The sequence below is a fragment of the Hylaeus volcanicus genome, chromosome 5 (genome assembly GCF_026283585.1).
Source record: "Hylaeus volcanicus isolate JK05 chromosome 5, UHH_iyHylVolc1.0_haploid, whole genome shotgun sequence".
Lineage (NCBI taxonomy): Eukaryota > Metazoa > Arthropoda > Insecta > Hymenoptera > Colletidae > Hylaeus > Hylaeus volcanicus.
The window spans coordinates 28,295,199-28,314,956 of record NC_071980.1 but is presented as its reverse complement, the minus strand read 5'-3'; the positions used below and the strand labels follow the sequence as shown (position 1 = coordinate 28,314,956).

Here is a 19,758-nt window from a genome sequence, read left to right as displayed (position 1 = left end):
TTTTGCCACATCGGGTGACATCAAAAACTAGTGACGCCACCGCTTCCGTGTATGCATTTTTCAGTTCTTTTTATTTCTTTAACTTACAGACTTTTCTCGATGGATAACGTCTTCGGGCTCGATGAAGACAAAGAGCTTATTGCGAAGAATAAACAAAAGCCTCGTGACGGACGATCGAGGCGTCAAAATGATTAACAATTCGTGTTTCGTGCGTGGTGGAATGTTTTCTTTTTTTTTTGTTTTTTGTTTTTTTTTTTAATTTTTCATCTCCATACGCGTACGAGAGTGTTCCCTTCTGGCTCGATTAACAATACCCTGAACGATTATACAAAACACGTAATAAATTACAGGGATGAGTTGAAAAGTAATCCTTAGACAACTAGTAATATTTGGTCGTTTCGAAGCAAGACGTCATTCGTATTCGTCGTCAACAATCGTTAACGAGTAAAAGACGAAGAAAACCAACGTTTCTTCAAATGGACAGAGGCTGCACGTTCGTCGAATCTACAGGTATCTCTCTGGTCATTGCAAAATACTCGTCAATGTTTCAACGGAGCATAAAGGTAACTTACACTTGTACGACTTAAGACTATCGAGAACTAAAATCTATGATACAAAATGTCGCGAGGGAAAAGCGTTCCTCTCTGGACATCCTTAACACGTTAAACGCCACGATGGTGTTGTCTACACGCCGACGCTGAACTTTCGAACGACGTCAGTCTCTGTGTAATAAAAAATAATAAATAAAGAGCCTAATACTTGAATGAAAAAAAAGTTTCCTTTGCAAATACTGTTAAATCTACATTTTCAGTATTATTACTGTTCGCTACACCGTTTAACAAGCTGCGATGGTCTGATGAACGCAATACGCCACGAAGTCGATATTTTCGCTGCCTAAGCAAGAAGTTCACCATCGGTTCGTAGGAACCAGCGTTCAACGTGTTAAACAGTACGTTTGTATGTACGCCTTCGTTTCGAATCGCGCGAATTCGTTTGCAATTGCTTTAAATTAACGTCGATTCGCGTCTTAAAATCTACGTGGACGACGTTCGTGGGAAAACGCGGAACTAATACTGCTCTTAACGAGAAGATCGTACTCTGGCACGATCGGGGAACTACGCGTCGGAGAAAAATATAAACGATCACTAACATTTTCGAATGAAAATCATCGATACGATTACTGTTAAATATTACTGGTGATCTATCGTTTGAAAGAACCACTCTGTGAAACGTCGAAGCTGCTGGGCTGCCGCGTGACTCTCGTCCTGCAAACGTCGATTCTCGTCTCGCAAACGACGGACCTCGTCTTCCAGGGAAAGTCTTCGCCGAGTCTCTCTGGCTACCCTGAGCTCCAGCGAGGACAGGTGGGTTTGCAAATCCGACACGGAATTACTGAAACAAGGAAATGAACGTATTCTTCGCTCGTACGGAAAACAGACGCGTAGAAGAATGCTTTAAAATAATAAGACATTTGAAACGAGGTCTTCAGATAAAAATCGCTACCTAGCCCTCTTTCAAGTGAACTGAGAGTTAGTTTCAAGTCATTTGAAAGGGAGAACGTTATTTCAAAATTGCTCAGGTGTGCTTGGGGTTGTACGCTAAACTTACGCGATATTACTGCACCCGTCGATGAGCCTGTCGTCTGGCCACTCCTGAGGGTGTTGCTTCGACCTAGCGTCCACGTGGTGGTGGTGGTTCTGCCAGCAGTCTACGTCCGTGTCGTTATGGTTTTTCGCGTCTTTGATCGAGGTCAAGTTGCTGGGCGCTTTGGAAATCGAATGCGGAGGTTTGGTGACGCGCGGTGACAATCTAAACACGCGAACGTATGTCAAATTCCATACAACTGCGAGGGGCTACGAAGAATGGCCCTGAGAATACGTCACGATACCAATGCTGCTGGTTTCTGTGATACGAAATCCTGACCAATAGTGAAATAACCTTTTTCAACGATTCTGAATTCCGTCCAGGGGCATTCTCTTCAGCTTTACTTTACTTTCACCCTTTATACAGTTAGTACGTTAACGATTCAGTGGTTTAGTGGCAGAGAAGAATAATTGCAGAAATTGTTAAGTAGTGATACTTGGTAGAAATGAAATCAATTTCATTGTTAATAGTTTATTCATTTAAATCATCCTTATGATACGTACAATATGGATTCGTCGTGTAACTTCACGAAAAGGCATTACTTAATTTGTTCTGTTATAGTTTACGGTCACTGTACCATCTGCACTAACGAAAGCACTTGAAAACTAAGCCAATATCACTCTCAACTCGATAGACAATTACAATTACACCCTTCTGACACTAAACCACCGAATCGATAGAGTTTATTAAATTACCTCTCTTCCTTCGACAGTTTGTTTTCGCTGGGCGCAGGACTGGAGGCTGTGCTCGCGTTGGAGATCACTGTAGCTGGCCTGGCCATCGTGAGGATCACCTCTGACCCGTTCCCGTTTCCATTCTCCTGTCCGTTCGTCGACAAAACGGTCAGCGTGCTGGCGCTGCTGCCGCACAGGTTCTCCCTGGACCTGCATCTGTTCTGGATCTCGAGCAGATTGTTATTGATCTTGTTCGAGTTCTGCTGATTGATCAATGCGTTCACGTTGTTGTTGGTTATCTGACCGTCGTCAGCGATGTAGTCAGGATTGATCAGTTTCATCAGATCCTCTTGCAGCGTGCTGGACGTCAGGTTGGCGGAATTCCTGTGAGAATTCCGTACGCCTGGTTTCGGTCTGGGGCTCTGGTTTCTGGAGCTACCGCTCGAAGGGGTGACATTTCCTCCGCGATGCTTGTTGGCTCTTCTCAGTCTAGGCGACACGCTCCCAGAACCGTTCGACAGTTCATCCTCGCTGGGCAGAGTAGTGGTTTCGGAGCAGTTTACATCGGGAATCCTAACTTCTGGCGGAAGGCTTGCGGTGAAGTCTTTCGTCTGTCTATACTCGACGTTTATCTTGTGAGGCACGGGCCTCTCTGTCATGGTGGTCTTTAGACACGTGACTTTCTCGCCCACCTTGAACTCGTGGGGTATCTCATACCTGATAGTCTCTCGATTTTGCTCGTTGTCCATGTGCTTCCGTTCGTTGGCGTTGTGCTGACACTCCAACTCGTACTTGGAGATGTCCATATCGTACTTACTGTTCCTCCTTTCGTACAAGTCCTCGGTGTACTCGTAGCCCATCGTCCTCTTCTCGTGGCTTCGCACCTCTTGCTCGTACTTGCTCTGTCCGCTTCTATCCAACAGTTTCTCTTCCTGAGCTTCGTATTTCGAGTTTCTATCGGGCTTTCCGCCGTCGTAGTCGTACTTGGACTGCTCGTAGTCGTTGTACCTGCCCAGGTTGTTGTTGCTGTTGGACTTGGGCAGGCTGTAGGACGCGTTCTGTGCCAACGGAAGGGAATTGGACGCGGTTAGCTTCTGATGGCCGACGTGATGCGTCTCGTTCTTGTGGAGTTCCCTCTGGGACGCGTATAGATTCTCCTGCTTGATCTCGTATTTCTCCTTTTGGAGTTTCACGTAATTGGAGGTGACGTGATCCTGGCTACGGTTGTGAGCGTTGTCCAATTGCCTCTGATAGCTCTCGTGTCTCTCCTGTATCGCTTTCGACGACGCGTAATTGCCATCCTTGGTATAATGATCGTGACCGTGGTGCTGCTTCGAGTTCTCCGAAAACTGTTTGCTGCTGGCGTAGTGGGACTCTTTCTCCTTTTTCTGGGAGGACTTGGGCGTCACCACTTGATAATTTTGTCTCGCTGGGAGAGGCGGCGGTGGAGTGCCGTCCGTTCGATGCCCATTGTCTTGGTCCTGCGGTTCTAGGAGCTCGTACCTGCGCGAGAAAATTCGGCTTGTAATATTTCGACCCTATATTCGATTTATACTGATCAAGGGGCAAAGCTTGGGAACTTGTTTCAGCATAGATTCAAAATATTAAAAATTCTTCAACTTCGAAGTACTACGCGAGGCTGACTAAATTGTTTCTCAACCTTTCAAAGACGCAATGGTGATAGTTAAGGAAGAGTTCGTGGAATAGATCGTAAAATTGGTTGCTTACCAGCGATCATCCGCGCTGCTGTGCCCGCTGCTGCTGCTGGTCATCGTTCCTTCCATGGGAAAGCGTGGATCGTTGAACGATCTAGAGCTAGATCCGGTTCCGTAACCAGAACTGTTGCTCGATCTCGGCGGACTGAAGGAACGCTCGTATCGCCTCTGATGAGACATGGCTGTTTGCTGAGTCGGCGTGTTATCTGGACTGGTTACGTTTTCGTAGTCACCCTCGTAGTTGCTCGACAAATACTGGCAATTTTGCAGCGAACAACCTCTGCAATGGAATCGCAAAATAAACGAATTAAAGTCACCCATAGACGACAAAAATTTGCTTTCGCCTAGTTCCGAGGTAACTGTAGGACATTCGTGACAAGAGTTTTGAAAGAGTTTTGAATTGTCACTTGAAACCCGTATAACTGTGTATAGAGATAATATTTGCATACGATGCAAAGCGACTCACCTTCTAGGATTACCGTCGTTGCTCGGTGGTATGACGGTGACCGTGACTTGCGCGCTGGTCTTGAGCAAGTCGACCATCTGGTCGTGACTCAAGGTAGATACAGCTACTTTGCAAATTTCTACGAGCCTGGACCCTTGTCTTAATCCCGCTTGCCAAGACAGGCCCATGCTTTCGACCTGCGTCACCACTCCATCTGGCTGAACGTGGAAACCCAATTGTCCCAAACTGTTTCTCTTCAAAGAGAGTTCCGTAGCCGGTGCCCCTTGAGTTACAGCGCGCAGTCGAGCCACGATTTCCATTAATTCGTCCCTTTCTCCGTAATCGCCACGCACGTGTATCGTTATACACTCTCCTTGGTGGTAGTACAGTCTCAAGCTGCAATGGAAAGTACGTAAATACTTCCTGCTCGAACTGTTCCGATCAGAATAGATTAATAAAAGTTATCGTCTAATGGGGTCAGATATTTTCTTCGTCGATACAGCTATTAATACTTTGTAGTGCACAAGAAGCTATTAATACATCGTCGAGCGAGTTAACAGTTTGTTATTCTTTGGTACGATGTATTAATAACGTTGCGTCAGAGGATAATAAACTTGTCGATGAAAAGTTGACTTGTATTTTTTACGAAACTAAAGGTACCTGTTCGTTTGAGCGTGCCAGCCAAGCACGCTGGCACAAGGGGTGACGAAAACGACCTGTCTAGAGTGTTCCTCGATGAGAACGACAGTGTCCACGCTTATTCCTAGATAACAATCCGTGTTCTGATTACTGTCCTCCAGTATCACTTGCCAGCATATGGCGCCGCGTTGCGACGCGTCGCAGGACAATCTCGGCCTCACCGCCGCTTTCTTCTTGCTGCTGAACGACAGCATGGCTGTTTTCGAAGACAAACGTTGGTAAAGAACATCGGTGGTGGTTGCTATAGTTTCAAACACAGAGTGGAGAGATCGACTTACAAAATTTCTGTCCAGTGTCGACCACTGTGGTGGAGGAGTAGTTCGTCGCGAGATCTTTCAGGTACTCTTGCCTCGTCCTGGTCGCCATCGTGGCGAATTTCTCTGATCTGCACAGAAATTTGAAGGTTCTTTGGTATCCTCCTGTCGTTCATAGCTATAGATTTGCGTAGACTTTATCCGAAGTTACCTGTGAGCTGCGTTTTCAGCGTTGATGACCTTAGCCAGGATGAAATCGGCAAAGGTTTTTCCTTTGGCGAACGTGGCACCAGGGGTAACAGGAGGGCCAAAAATGGGCACTTCCTTGCTCCTGGACACGGCCACGCTGTACTGAGTATTATCAGAGCATGGATTTATGGCTCTGACCACGATGAATACGTGCTGAAATTGCGAGCGTATCCTCCGCGGACTGAACGGCAGCGCTCCAGGCTCCTGTTTCGAGCAAATAAATTCTGGTATTGTCTGACACACAAAAGGTAGTATATTTTTTTTTCGAACTCGAAACAATGCAATTCGAGGAATAAAAAGAGAAACATTGGTGTTGCTCGTTCCGTATTATTACGATCAAAAGGTTGCCCATGCCTGCTGCTCGACGCTTTGCACGGACAGGATGCAATCCCGCTTAATTGCGAATTACCGCGGTCGGCTATTGTCTTCTTACCTGGAAAACTATCGTGACTATGTCGTTTCCGATGTGTCTCTTCCTAAGCAGCTGTTGCCTGTTATTGGGCGTAAAGGGTAGCATCGTCGACACGTGAAACGTTACTTCCGCTCCTCGATGCGTGGCTGCGACCGCGTGGGTACCTGTCGAGTCGGTTCTCGTATCCAGGCCAGCCTTGTAACCTTCGAATCCTCGCAGTCTTATTCTTTGGCCTGTCGTGTAACGTACAATTATGTCGACTGCCGCGGCGAGAAAGAACCGTTCCACTCCGAGTTTCCTCGTTCCGTGAAACTCGAGACTCTTTACTTTCGTTCGCTGCGCGAATCTTATTAACCTCTCGAGACCTTGAGGTAACATCTCGCGGCATAATTATTTAAACGCCGACACTCGCAGTCGCGCAAACAAGCGTTCGTTACCGTTCTCGGTTGGAGGAGTCGCTATCCGATGATAACGCTATTATAGTTGATTCCAAGATGGTCTTTATTTTATCTCGGAGTGGGACCGTTCTTATAACCGTAGTTGGTCTTTAATTCTACACGTTGCAATAGTAATTGTCGAGCATTTATCCTATTATTTTTACTGTAACGTATATCTACTATAAATAGTCGAAGAGCTACTGCTATCACAGAGTTTCATTTAATCGTTTCGTTGAATGCTCACCAATAGCGTCGAGGAACTCGAGGAAAGCCGGGCCAGCGTGCTGGTTGTTGTACATTTCTTCCTCGGTTCTCTGACCGGATCTGCAGTAGAGGACACCGACCTTGTACCTGTTGGAGAGTCCTTGCTCGTCCAGTCGAGCGAGAGCTTCCTCAGCGGCTGGTGTGCCGAGCCTGAGACACCCGAGTTGCACTTCCGGGGCTACCAGCTCCAAAAGTTCCCTGGTGGGCAGCCTGTTGCCCTGAGGCCTGATCCCCAGCGCCTCTTCCGGTACAGAGCCACGGAGCGTCAAGAGTTCAGAGGTGCGTACAATTATTCTATACTGATTAACGTCTTTACGAATGCTGATCGCAACTGGACCAAGTTGCTCGTCCATGCCGAACCAGTTTTGGTGCTCTCGACCTGGAAACGTACCAACCAATGCTTACCAAAGTAAAACTTGACAAAACGATTCCAGGGTTTTAGGGCGGTTTCGCTTACCATGAAAGTATCTCCTGTAATAGTGTGCGCCTTCGTCCACGCTCTCGATGGGGAGCGGTCGTTTCTGCAGCGGGCAACTGTGCTTCCATAACGTTTCGCCGGGCGCTGGCTCCAAAACCGCGATACCGTACGATAAAGGCGGTCTGTGAACTCCGTTTCCTTGGGAGCACCGAGTAAGACCCACTTCTCGCTCTCCTTCGCCGCCGATCTCGTTTCGGAAAAACGGGCACGATTCCAGCAGGTCGTTACCTATACACAGAACTCTGGATTAGGTCACGGAATTTGGCAAAACTGTGAGGTCGATGAACCTTTCGTGTAGAAGTTAAGGAAACGAGTTGGAAACTGTGCCGTACCTTTTCCGTCGCCAGCGTCTTCCTCGGGCGTCTCGTCGGGTGTAGACGCCCTGAAGGAGCTGGCAGCCGAGGCACCGGTCGCTGTGTTCCTCCTCCTCGCGAGCAGGATGCCCCTCAATTTCGCCGCGTAACCGAGATTCGCCGTGAGGGACTGGCAATCGTAATGAGCGAACGCTCGTCGTCTGTGCCTCTCCTCGACGTCCGCCGAAACCACCGGGCTACCACAGCTCTCCTCCATCGCTCGTGGCGGTTTCGCGCCCCACAATCTGTTTAATTTCAGTCGCAGCTTGGGACTCGAGCCACCTGTCGGACCGCAGACCTCGTCAGCGTCCACTGTCTGCCCGTCGGGGACGCGCCTCAGGTAATCCACGCCGACAGAATTCCGTTGATCCGACGACGATGGCCGCAGATCCTGGAGCATCGCGAACAAGTTCTCGCCGACGGTCACGGACTGCGCCACTACGTCGATGCTTCCTAGAAAGTCGAGGAACAAAAGTTGTTAAATCGCGTAAGTGATGGATTTTCGACGGATGCTTCGTTGGTTGCAACTTACCGTGAGATCCATACTCCCTTCTGAGAGGGGTTTCTGGCACTCGAGAGGCTGGGTCCGGACTGTGCGGGAGCTCCAAGCTGGAGTTGGACCTGTGAAGGGCCAATCCGCGGCCCACGCGGCTGTTCAGCCCTCCGCTGCCGCCGCCGCCGCCGCTGTGTATCGGTAGGCTCGCGATCATCTCTTCATTCTGGGGACAAAAAACAACAACTCGATAAGAATTTTAATACGTAAACAGAACACTGTCGACAGAGTATAAAATTATCGATTACTCCTGCGTTAATATTCATCTGGCCCAAGAAGATGGCCTGTTGGAAAACTGAATCCAGGAGATAAAGATTATAAACTGAGACCACGTAGTAAATTAAACTGTCCCTTACAGATGTCACCAGAGGCCATCTTCTCTTGGATAATATTCCGCTCTGCTCGCAGTACAGACCCTGTGTCTGAGCACATTTGAAAGCCAAAGGGTTAGTAATGTTCAGATAAGCGTTATCTTTTCTACCATCTGCTCCAAAATGTAACCAGCTTAAACGAACGCGACGAAAAGCAACCGTCGCCGGAAATTCGGTGGCGCTCGGCGACTTCGCTCTATTTAGGAGTTACTGCATCAACGGATGGCCGTGTCGCGGGTTAAGTAGGAATAAACTTAAGTGCCTCTAAACAAGTACAAAGTAGGACAGCTAATTAGAATCGGCCAGCCCTTCCCAGTCGCTCGTACACGTTCGAGCGAACACTCGCTGCACACCCACGCATCTGGAGCGCGTCCCGAGGGTTCCGCAGATGCGTGACGAGTTCATTCATCGAGCTGGCGGAGAGGCTTTTGATGTCGCCTCGGTTTGCAACTTCTACTACGCCGGGTTGCCCCTCTTCTTGGTCGTATCGACCTTCGCGTCAAGGCTAGGTACATTTGTGCAGAAAATGATCAAGGAGACGATATACTTTGTCACGTGTATTCCGCTGTTTGACGAGTCCCTTCTCGATCCTGCTCAGAGGTATTATCCAGCGTTTCTTTTAATTTGAACTATTGCGTGCACGTCGCGTCAAAGTTTACTAGACGATCGACCGATATAGTTCGCCCCGCGACCGTAATAGCTCGTTTTAAAAGCCAAGACAGAGCGTGGAGGAGGAAGGACGTTAATTAACTCGGTTCGAGATCCAGCTCACGAAGCACGAAGCGTTTATTGTTGCCTGAAACGCGATACGCGTGCAGACGCGCGTGTACTCTCGCCTGTACGAAGAAAACGGGACGCACGCTATGCACCTGCCCGTCCGCGATTGACCGTGTGAGATTTAAGCTGGTTTCACACCAGTCGTATTATTGGCGGCTGGAGAGATCGCTTTTGAGGAGTATACTGCGTCCAAACACCGTTCTGTTCACCTTTTGTTAGGTGATCCGAACCCGGAAAACAAACTGTTCACCGTAGGTAGCATTTAAAATAAACAAAGGCGTCTCATGATTCATCCCATTAAGAACGAATAAGGAACGTTAAATAGGCCGATAAGAAACAAAATTTTAGCTTCGAGATTTGTAAGAGTTCAGCGACCATTCGTCGGTCTAACAGTCAACTACTAGTCGTCGCGTTGCGTAAGAACGCGCGTACAAGCAATGAACCGTGGCGGTAAAGCGTGAATCGGCCTTTAGTCCTGTACCGTTGCTCGATCTCCAAATGTGTCCGGTGAATGGGCAATTCCATTGTTAACTCGAAACCGGTATCCGCGCTCTCGTACACGCCGACCAATCGAAGCGAACCGGGAATTAATTGCTGGCGCACGCGCGTCCACGGCTCTCGACTTTCGATAAAAAAAAAAAAAATCGATTCCTCGATCCCGCCACCGGAAATGCTCTTGTACGCGCGCTGGTATGCTTCCTGCTCTAAAAATGATCCGAGTTTCGATTTCGTTGGCGAATTTGAGGGACGCAAGGGTGGAGGTCGTCGAACCAACGCGAACCAGACGAAATTTCGAATGTTTGGGGCGTTTTCGACGGCAACGCGCGCGGAATGACGTCGACGACGACGTTCGACGGGCATAAGGATCGAGCCTCGAAGGTATTTGGCGCGAACGACGACCGTGGTCGAACCATCGAAGAGCCCGTTGCATTCCAAGCGTTCCACGCGTCACTTTGCCGCTTGTACTCGCTGCCTTGCGAGCTCCTGTAGCCTCTTCGCTTGTGCAGCGGCCTCGAAACGAGACGGTATGCGATTCGCGAGCCACGCTCGCCTGGGCGAAATTGTGAATCGCTATTTCGTTTCTGGCAGATGTTCCGATCAATGGGACTGAATCAATCAGCCGACGACGAATAGTTCGAAGGCTTGGGAACAGCGACGGGTGGGAGAACGCAGCCTCTGCGTCTGCCAGGTGGTGGCTTCGTGAATGATTTATGCTGTCTGCAAGCCTCTTCTGCGTACATTAAGGGGGTAGTAAATTGTAGTAGGTTCGATACTTGTTTAGGTAGTATTTGTACCAGACAGCATTCTGTAATTAGAGATTAATAAATTTGGAGCGAATACGAGTACAAGTAACGTGGTCTCCGCCACGCTCTGACCACGTCTCCTGTGGTTCTGTTCCAAGCTCTCAAACTATAATATTCGTTTGCGCCGCAACGGGAACCGCGAACGAGCTGCAAATGATCGCTAATTGCGTTTCATCGACTGCTCGTTCCCGCTACGTCTTTACGCTTTCAGCCAGGTCACGCAGGCATCCTCGCGCTCTTCTTCCTTCGATGGTGTTTGCGTCGTGCGAAAGTTCTCAGAACTCTGTTTTATTTGGTCGATCGACGCCACCTCGCGAACGACACTCTTCCAGGCGAGTCCGTCCAGTTTCGATCCAATTCGTCACGACCCCTGCAGGTGCGACTTTGGAGCCAGGTTGTCTCGGTCAAGTGCAACCTGCTGCAATTTTTTATCCAAGAAACGACGAAGAGACGACCTCGTGTGTGCGCTCGGAGCTTGACGAAGTCGCGCGATCGTTGAAACGCGAGAAGGCGGTTCGCGTGCGATTACCAGAGAAACTTAAGAGCGTATCCCGCGGTCGAAACTGGCGTTGACTCATCGTCGCTTGCTATTTTCCAAGGACGAGACCGCGATGACGTCGCGAGCCTCTAACGGAAGGAGACTGTAGAACGGAGTAGTCTGTACAATGTAACAAGACTGTCTTCTTCTGTCATAACTTTGCCTTCGAAGATACTTGATAAAACAATGAACCCTTTTGAATCTACACGCTATTGTTACGACTCAAAAATTTCTACAATTTCCGTTTTAAATAGAGCAACACGTCGAACCTTCGTGTTCGCGAAACGTCTAACGAAACGTGTAGATTAAAATTTCGCCCGTCGTCTTGTAATTTCGATGATCGGGCAAGCATTTTAATTGGACGCGCTAATTAGCCCGGATTTCCTGCTGGTAAGTGGCTCCGTGAGTCGTTACGCAAATCGTTCGTACGCGCGCAAGGACGCGCTCCGTTATTGGGAAAAATATACACGGAACAGCTGATGGACAATAGAGGGACCTCGGCGCGAATACGAGCCGTTATCGTTTCCTATTCGCGTGTCGAGTGCACGCCGGGGACCAGATACTGCTCGTAACCTGCATTACGATTTCTCGTAATTTTACTCGAGTTGTGCAACGCGACGCAACCGTGTTGCGCGAACCTGCTGAGAGCCAGCTCAGGTGCCGAGGCTTCTCGAGTAGCGTACGTGCGCGCCATGGTTAAATACCGCCTGGGAAAACGTATCCAAGGTCGACGCGGAAATCGTAGAAATTTCAGAACGAGTTCGACAACGAAGCCAGATTAACGCGACCGTGCGATTGGAATCACGTTTCATTCGTGAAATGGTTTATTTCGTTTAACAACGGAAGGGAAGTTGTGTGGTAGATAACCAGGTTTTAGGCAGGGTGCATTGGGCCAAAGTATCGGATACAGTTTCGTTTCGAAAGTACAGCGCAAAGTTGAGAACTTGTATTCATTCCTACCATTTATTTTATGTTTTTTCTGTAAATTGCAGTCTGCAAATTGAAATACATGCATTGCTATACATACATGCATTTCCCTCGAATGATTATTTTTTTAGGACTTCTGGGGACTGGCCCGAGCAGCGTCGATCAGTGGATTTCAAGCGAAAGGTCCGATTGCGACTGGGATACGACGCTCGGTTGCTTCGTTTGCGTATTTACCACCCATTCTGGCGAACGATAACAGGATTGAGAAAGGTAGGAGAGAAACGAGTCTGAAATCCGGTCAGCCGTGCGACGGCTGCTGACCACCGGAAGTCATGCGTGTCCGAGGACCAGAGCCGATGCTCGATGCCTCCGCGTATAGTACTCCTCGACGATTCCTTTTTCCTGTCAGCTAATGATCGCGAATCGTTTCCCCGCGATTGACACGGCCGTCGACTTAAAACCCTTCGCGTTCATTCATTTAGTCGTACACGAAATCGGAATATCCCGTTCGTTACGATAATTATAATATAACAGCAGGGTGGATTTATGATGAACGCGAGAACCGAGGTATTATAGTTTCGTGCGCGTAACTGAATGCTGCGGTTTTCAAAGCGAGAATGATCTGTACTGTCGCGATTACGCGATCGCAGCAAAGTATGTACAAATGTAAATCCAGTGGGAACTCCGATATGCGAGGTGGTGAACGTGTCTGCAATCAAAGACGTAGAATCTAATTGAAAGAAGTTGTTACTTAATGTGTACCTACGTGTAAATAGAATGGATGCAATTAAATTTATATTATATTGCATGCCATGTAAAAAATGTAGGTCGAAGCGTGGAATGAAACGCGTACAAATCGTTCTGTTTGAAACGTAAACAACTAAAAGCTCGTGTAACGCTGTTCTATGAGTCATTGTTAATTGCTATTATCTCCAAGGATATCTTCCACTTTTACGATAACGATCAAAATTAATCCCGATCGCAAATACTTGGCGCGAATAGTAATAGAAATCGCGATACGATGCCAATTAGTAGATTAGAAAATAAAAATCCGTCACGTGTCTCCCGAATGCACTCGATCGAACAACCGAGTTAAAACGGAGTCGACAACCGGCGTTACACGCGTTAGAGTCACTCGGAGGTGATAAGGGACCACCCTCGAACTACCGAGAAGCTTTCAGTGTCCTGATAACTGGCGGTGGTCGCGCGATGGAAGCCATTGGAAGCATGCGCGGCAATAAAGTCGTACAGAGAGCCTTCGGTGATCGCGCTTGATCGATCAGGCACCGATCCAGGAAGAACGCGAGGCGTCGTGAAACACTTCGGGCACCTACGTGTCTTCCAAGAACTCATTCTCGAATTTCTAAAGACTCTGACGCCTCGAATACGAGGAACATTATGACTCGTAGCTATGAATGGTCGACAATTTTTTAGTCGCTGAAATCGTAATACGAAATGAATTTCTCACCGCTTCGTCGGACTTCGTTGGTAAGAACGTATGTTGGTTCTCGGGCTCTTTAGAGAGATTAAATTATATTCGTCGTGTTTGGTGTTTTACTAAATCGTTTTACGCAAGAATTACACCGTATCCGCGAAGTCGTCTTTCCAGGAAATATTATTTTCGCGGGCGAATCGTGGCTAGAGACGAGGGACGATCGAAGACAGCACGTCGAGGGGGCAACAGTCTCTGGCGAACATTCTTTGGTGTCCAGTGTATCGGGTTCTCTCATCCTCGACGATCAGCGAGCGTGTCGTCACAGAGTCGTGGCTGCAGTCCTAGGTACCGAACTCGTACGACGACTTTTCCGTGTGCACGGTCTTGTGGGAACGCTCGCGGTGCGTGCAACCGCAGAACCCATCGCTCCCTGCCCCGTATCGACGAATCCATCTCCGAGATGGATTCGCGTACGTGATCGTACGAATGTGACGCTGGACGCCGAAACACGTCGACTCTATCACCCGCTGGAACGGTCAGCTAATTTACGCCCAGTTGGACGAGCCTTTGTCACGCTGCACTTCTCATACCAATGCAACGTTCAGGCACCGATCAGACTGTACGCCGTCTGTACGTACGACTGTATGTTGAAGATAGGGTGCATCGGAGAGCTGGATTTTCGATGTTTCTTTCGAAGCAACAGCGTTTGTGTAGTAGGACTCTGTAGGACTCTAGGCAAGTCCTTTAACGTTTCACGCGAATGGAACCGCGCGGCATTCGCGTATCCATTGTAGGTAGGATATCTGCTTCGATAAGTTTCACGGATGGCCTATTCGCGTATGCAGGTCGACGTCGCGGCGCATGTTTCTGTGCATCCTGTCTTGCTTATCTCTATATTTTTTTTTTTTCTATTTCTACTTAGTCCACTGCAGAGTTCTTTAAACTACTTCTATCTCTCTAGTTTACCCACCTATATATTACAAACCAAATAACGACTGTAGCGTCAGAAAATCTGTATTCCTGTCGGCTTCGGAAGACAATGGAGCGCACCTGTCTCATCTCGAAGGCTCGGAGCGTGTGCCGAGGTCTCGATTCGACCAGTCGGAAGCGATCAGAGATCGATTCGCGACGCGTAACGACCAGATCGCGGCGGATCGCGCGAAGGACGTCTCGTTTCGCGTCGTTATGCCACAATTTCGCGGGCATGCACGCAGAGTCCTGTACACACAGAGCACCGGTACGCACGCCGATCATCCGAACTAGTTATGTAAATGCCTTTGCATTCTTGACGCGATCTACGAGCGTATCGCGAAGCCGTTGTGCGGGCCGCGCTGAGAATGCGCGTCGATTTTTTCCCCGTCCTCTTCTTTCACGCATTCCTGGCCCCGCGCGCGACCAAGTTATACACCGTGGACCTCTTAACGAACGTTCCTTCCGTCGAAATCGATCCACTTTCCTTTGACGCTCCAACGGGCAATTTTGTTAAAATCGATGCAAGTTGTAGTTCGCGTGAAAGTATCCCGAGTTTAAGTAATCGCTTCGTTGGTTCGAAGGTTGATATTGTGCGACTGAAACACGACCGTTTTCGCCAGAGTTTTCCCAGCTCAAGAAGAAGAAAGCCAGCGCACGTTTCGTCGAGCGCTTTTCCAGACTGTTGCGGCATCGTCGTTGTCCATCGCGACGTAAAAACGCTAATTACGGTCAAGTCGTAAGGAATATTTAACCAGGCTCTCCGCGATTATGTACACCGTGTAGTCTCTACTCTGGGAACGACGAACAATTCTTTTTTTTCCACCGGGTTCGGCATCAAGCGAGTTTTCCGACGCAAACGTAGAAGGGAGTATTTTTTTTTTCCTTCTCTCCGCTGATCCCTCGAGCGTAAAGGCCTAGCCATATAAAGCCACGGTAGATAGAATATTATTTCGCCCCTTTCTGGGATCGCAAACGAGGTTGGCACAAGAGATCGTAATAACATCGAGCACCATTACCGTGGTAAAATACTAGTTTTTCTACCGGTTTCCGCCCGTTGATTGCAGCCACGATGCAACCACGCTCTGGCTTGTATTACGACGACGAACCAGGTAATTATTCTTTTTTTTTTAATTGTGCGAATTCATCGAGCAAAAGAAAGTCGCGCGAAACGCGCCTCGCGTTGCTGCGTTTCCCTCCGGAGAGGACATGTAAAAACGCTATCTTTAATGAGAGGTGTTTACGCCCCTGCTTCGCATGCGTTATGTTAGCTAAAGTATGAACAATCGGAGTGCCTTTGATAATTAGACGTTTGGAAAGCTTTCATCTCGTGTTCGTAAGTACTATATCACAACGAAGATACGAAAGATATCCAATTAAACGCGAGCAAGCAGAGCGGCGTTTATGATTCCCTGGCATCGAAGTCACCAGGTGTATAAACACAGTGTCTCCGATAAAAAAGCCAATGCATCAACCGTGCAATTGGAGGTTGTACTATTTCCAAACAGTCCGAAGAAAAAGGAGTATGCAATCTTGTCTAGCGAGCTCCCTCGAGCGTAAACTATTCTACGCGCAGACTTCGGAAGGTGTTCCATCGCCCCTTCGGGATCCTACGTAAAGATTAGCATCAAGACGCATGGGAACGAATAGTTGTTGTTAATTGTTTCCTGAAGAACGCGTGGAAATGGCTCGCGGTTTCCTCGCCGCGTTTTACAATCGAGAACGTAAATAATTGTGCGGCAATTACTTGCGTCGACAGCTCGAGAAAATCTCGATCCGTGTTAAACGCACGGTACAGTTCCTGCGATAGATCAACGCGAGTTTTTCATCGATTTTCGTTTGATTTTTCGGTTACTGTGCTCTAATGCATTCCCATGATCGAAGGAGGTGTTTCATTGATCCTTTCGGAGACTTCAACGCACGGCAAGACACGGGTCCGCAGTAGTGCAGCACACTTTAACGCCATTTAGTTCTTGCTCGTGTTAAATATACTCACGCGTACTGAACGATTTATAACGACACACTTAATATTACATTTCCATCTAAAACGTATTAAATCCGACCTTTATATACGCTTCGGTAATAGCGATATCGTACGAATGGAGAATTATCTTTACGATTATGCAACATTGGTAATCCTATCGCGTCGAGTGTGCCACGACTCTCTTAAATGGTATCACAGACGAAAGGAGTAGGCGGAACACGCGTTCGATTGTTACACATCCTTGAAACCTGACAGATTCGTGTCATCGCGTATTTTCTGTGACGCAATTGGAGAGTCGGTAGGAAACGCGAACGAACACTGAATCGAGAGATCTTTCCTACGGATGTCAGAGAGGGCAGCAAGCAGCGAGACTACACAATGGTGGAAGATAATGGAGAGAATTACGATCTGCACGCTCGAATTGAATCGAACGCGTACCATCTTCTGGGAAAGGCGCGTATTGCGTTTACGAGTTAATTAGGCGCGTCTCTCGTGCATGGTACGGTCTACGAACTTGCTATACGCGAGAAATTAACGGTGCATTATTCTGTTTCGTCGGCGGTGAATAAGCAGTAAATGAAGTTTTCATTTGAACGAGAAATTTCGCGTTTATCTCGATAGCTCGAGGATTCGTATATGGAAACGTTTAGATCCTTTGCGATGGATGGTATGCGAGTATAAAGAATATAACAAGGGATGAAATAAGACGTCGCTATTATCCTCTCCGAAACTATAGCGATTAATTGTCCTGCTCGCGCGTTCGACGAGACGTTATCAACACGAGACGACAACTCTGAAATGCACTTTGCCGATAAAGAGACGCTGGCTTGTAACGCATTCGTCGTCAAGTACCTCGTCAGTTATCCGTTTTCTTCGCGCGGCTTTAAACGTTCCTTCTCCTCGCGAATGGACGCGTGGACAAGAGAGAAATTGCGCTCTTGGCGACAATTTGTCATTCTAATGGAATCGACGGACTTTCTCTAACAATAGGGGAAGTGTAGAGTACGCGTAGACGTAAATGAAGTTTGGTTGGGACGCCGAGACGTCTCTTAGACAGGATTCGTCTACTTCGACGGGTAAAATTAGGTAATTGACTCGATACAATCGATTCGCTTTCTCCTCGCGAATTCCAGTGAATCGGCGGAAGATCATCCGAGAAAATCGCTGTATTAACGTTCGCGAGGGAGGTCCCAGTGTTTCGCGAAGAAACTCCAGTCGTGCGAACCGAGCGTTTCTTTTTTTCCCTTTTCGTTTTTGCGGCTCGAGACGGAGTTCTCCGCCTGGGGAGGCCTGTCCGAAAGCGAGAAACGGAAGAACGGAGGTCTCGGGCTACCGTGCGCATGGTAGCCACATGTTGCTGTAAATTCGCGCGCGGCGGAGGATCGTTAAGTCGAAGGAAAAGGCGCGTCTCACGCGGCGCGAGAGCGAAATATTGGCGCCGTGGTATTACAAGGTAGTCGCGGAGCGATAAATTCTATCGGCAATATTATTACCGGCGATAAGCGTCGCCTTGGTAGCTTCGCGAGCAGTCAATTTATTACCGCGGCTTGATACCGCGATGCTTTACCAACGGCGAGCGCCAAAGCGCGCGCTCAATCATATTTCACCGACTTTTTGGAAACGATACCCATCCGTCCGCGATGTACGAACTTCAACGTCGATCCGATTCGCTTGAATTCACGGGAAACGATTCGTGTAACTTTGAAAATAACGATACTTGGATATGCAGGTGGATTTAATTAGTACTATACTCTTCGTTGGCATCTGAAATAATTAAATTTCTGAAATTCTATTTCTATAAAGGTTGCCTCCAAGGCACAGATTCTTCGGTTTGCCGAGCAGTACAGAGATACGTATTCTGTTAATTAAAAAGACAAAGCGCCGACACGCGTCAAAGGCCCTCTTCTGGAGACGGTAATTACGCGTCGTATGTGACGAGTCTCAGATGCAGGCGACCAAACTATTAGCAGCGCGGATATTACGGTCCGTTATTACAGACGAAAAGGTACGAACAAAAATATTCTCGATCCGAAAAATATTACAGAGGCGTAAGTCCAAAAATATGAGATGAATTCTCGAGCCCGAGTTTACTGAAATAATACGATGAAGAGGACGTACGGGCGAACGAAAAATTCCTCGTTGGTTCCTGGCGGATGCATGCTGGTAAGCTTTCAGGAATGCATTCTCTCAAATTGGGACAATTGAGGAGGAATGCGGGACCCGACTGGGCGGGTCAGGAGGAATAAGGCAAGGCGGCCAGGGGCGTTCAGCATCTTTCTTTTCTATCTGTGAGTCATCCCAGTGGCAGCCACCAGCGCATCTAGTGGTGAGATCGACCTGATCGATACGTATACATATAAGAGCAATGATCTTAGACGAAATATTAGACTTTGGTCGAAGAAATTCCAAGAGCAGTTAAAAATAAAAATAACGTGATATCAAATACACGCATCATACGTATAAACGATGAGGACGATTTGTGCAATGGTTAAATAAAATTAATTAAAGAGTGAAGGAATTTAGAAAGGATTTTCTTGAATATTTCCCACTTCTTCGCGATTCTTTCGTCTGCTTTAAAATTCTATCACTAACGATAACTTCAACTGATAATTCGAAATTTCCCTAAAACATTGCATGAAGTTCCTGTGCTACCTGCGATATGGTTGATCCCATCGCTAATCGGGGACCCTCATACCCTGCTGAACCTAGTCGTTGTCCTGGCAGCCCCGTTGATATTTCTTTTCTTACGTAACGCGTGTCCCGGACCCTCGCCATCAAGATCGCATTCCATTCCGCCACCCTCGCGCCGCAGTGCGTTCAACCGGAGTTCATCGACGTTCTACGAAACTCTAACGTCGTGAAAAGGAAGCAACAGTGCGCGTAGAAGTGTGTCGAAAAACAGCGAATCGATTGTTCGCGTTACTTTCGCTTCGCCATTGAATCGAACGAGTGCAATGGTATAAAATTTTACTTCATTTGCGGAGTATGACAATACAGAAAACACGATTTAAAAATGCTCGTGGATCGATATTTCATAAATTAATGTACAGAGTATTTCGACTTATACGATTCTTCTAAACGAAGATTTTCTATACCGAGGAAGATCTGTATCGAAGACTGAAACGAATATTGTTTCGAATAATACTGCACTTAGAGACCAACCGTGCGGTTAAAACCATATCTCGAGGATCCACTTGTAAATCTGACTCGCGTTTAATCGAAAGTTTTGATTTATAGCGGGATCAAGGTCGTCACGATCAGCTGAGCGCGACGATC

The 19,758-nt window shown here is 47.7% G+C and overlaps 1 protein-coding gene across 3 annotated transcripts in view; it reads right to left on the bottom strand.

The window, feature by feature from the left end:
- Window positions 1-52: 52 nt before the first annotated feature.
- LOC128876079 (signal-induced proliferation-associated 1-like protein 2) overlaps window positions 53-19,758 on the bottom strand; it is a 44,054-nt gene continuing 24,348 nt past the window's right edge. For 2 of the 3 annotated variants that reach the window (XM_054122154.1, XM_054122152.1), the window contains exons 2-14: window positions 8,157-8,343; window positions 7,604-8,077; window positions 7,251-7,499; window positions 6,774-7,172; window positions 6,114-6,325; window positions 5,643-5,884; window positions 5,456-5,562; window positions 5,139-5,373; window positions 4,500-4,874; window positions 4,047-4,313; window positions 2,340-3,821; window positions 1,609-1,809; window positions 53-1,392 (exon numbers count right to left, since the gene is read on the bottom strand). In XM_054122154.1, the coding sequence (XP_053978129.1) occupies window positions 1,191-1,392; window positions 1,609-1,809; window positions 2,340-3,821; window positions 4,047-4,313; window positions 4,500-4,874; window positions 5,139-5,373; window positions 5,456-5,562; window positions 5,643-5,884; window positions 6,114-6,325; window positions 6,774-7,172; window positions 7,251-7,499; window positions 7,604-8,077; window positions 8,157-8,334 (4,623 nt within the window). In that variant the 5' untranslated portion in view covers window positions 8,335-8,343 and the 3' untranslated portion in view covers window positions 53-1,190. The remainder of the gene's footprint in view (window positions 1,393-1,608; window positions 1,810-2,339; window positions 3,822-4,046; window positions 4,314-4,499; window positions 4,875-5,138; window positions 5,374-5,455; window positions 5,563-5,642; window positions 5,885-6,113; window positions 6,326-6,773; window positions 7,173-7,250; window positions 7,500-7,603; window positions 8,078-8,156; window positions 8,344-19,758) is intronic. The other variant, XM_054122155.1, reaches the window with a different exon arrangement.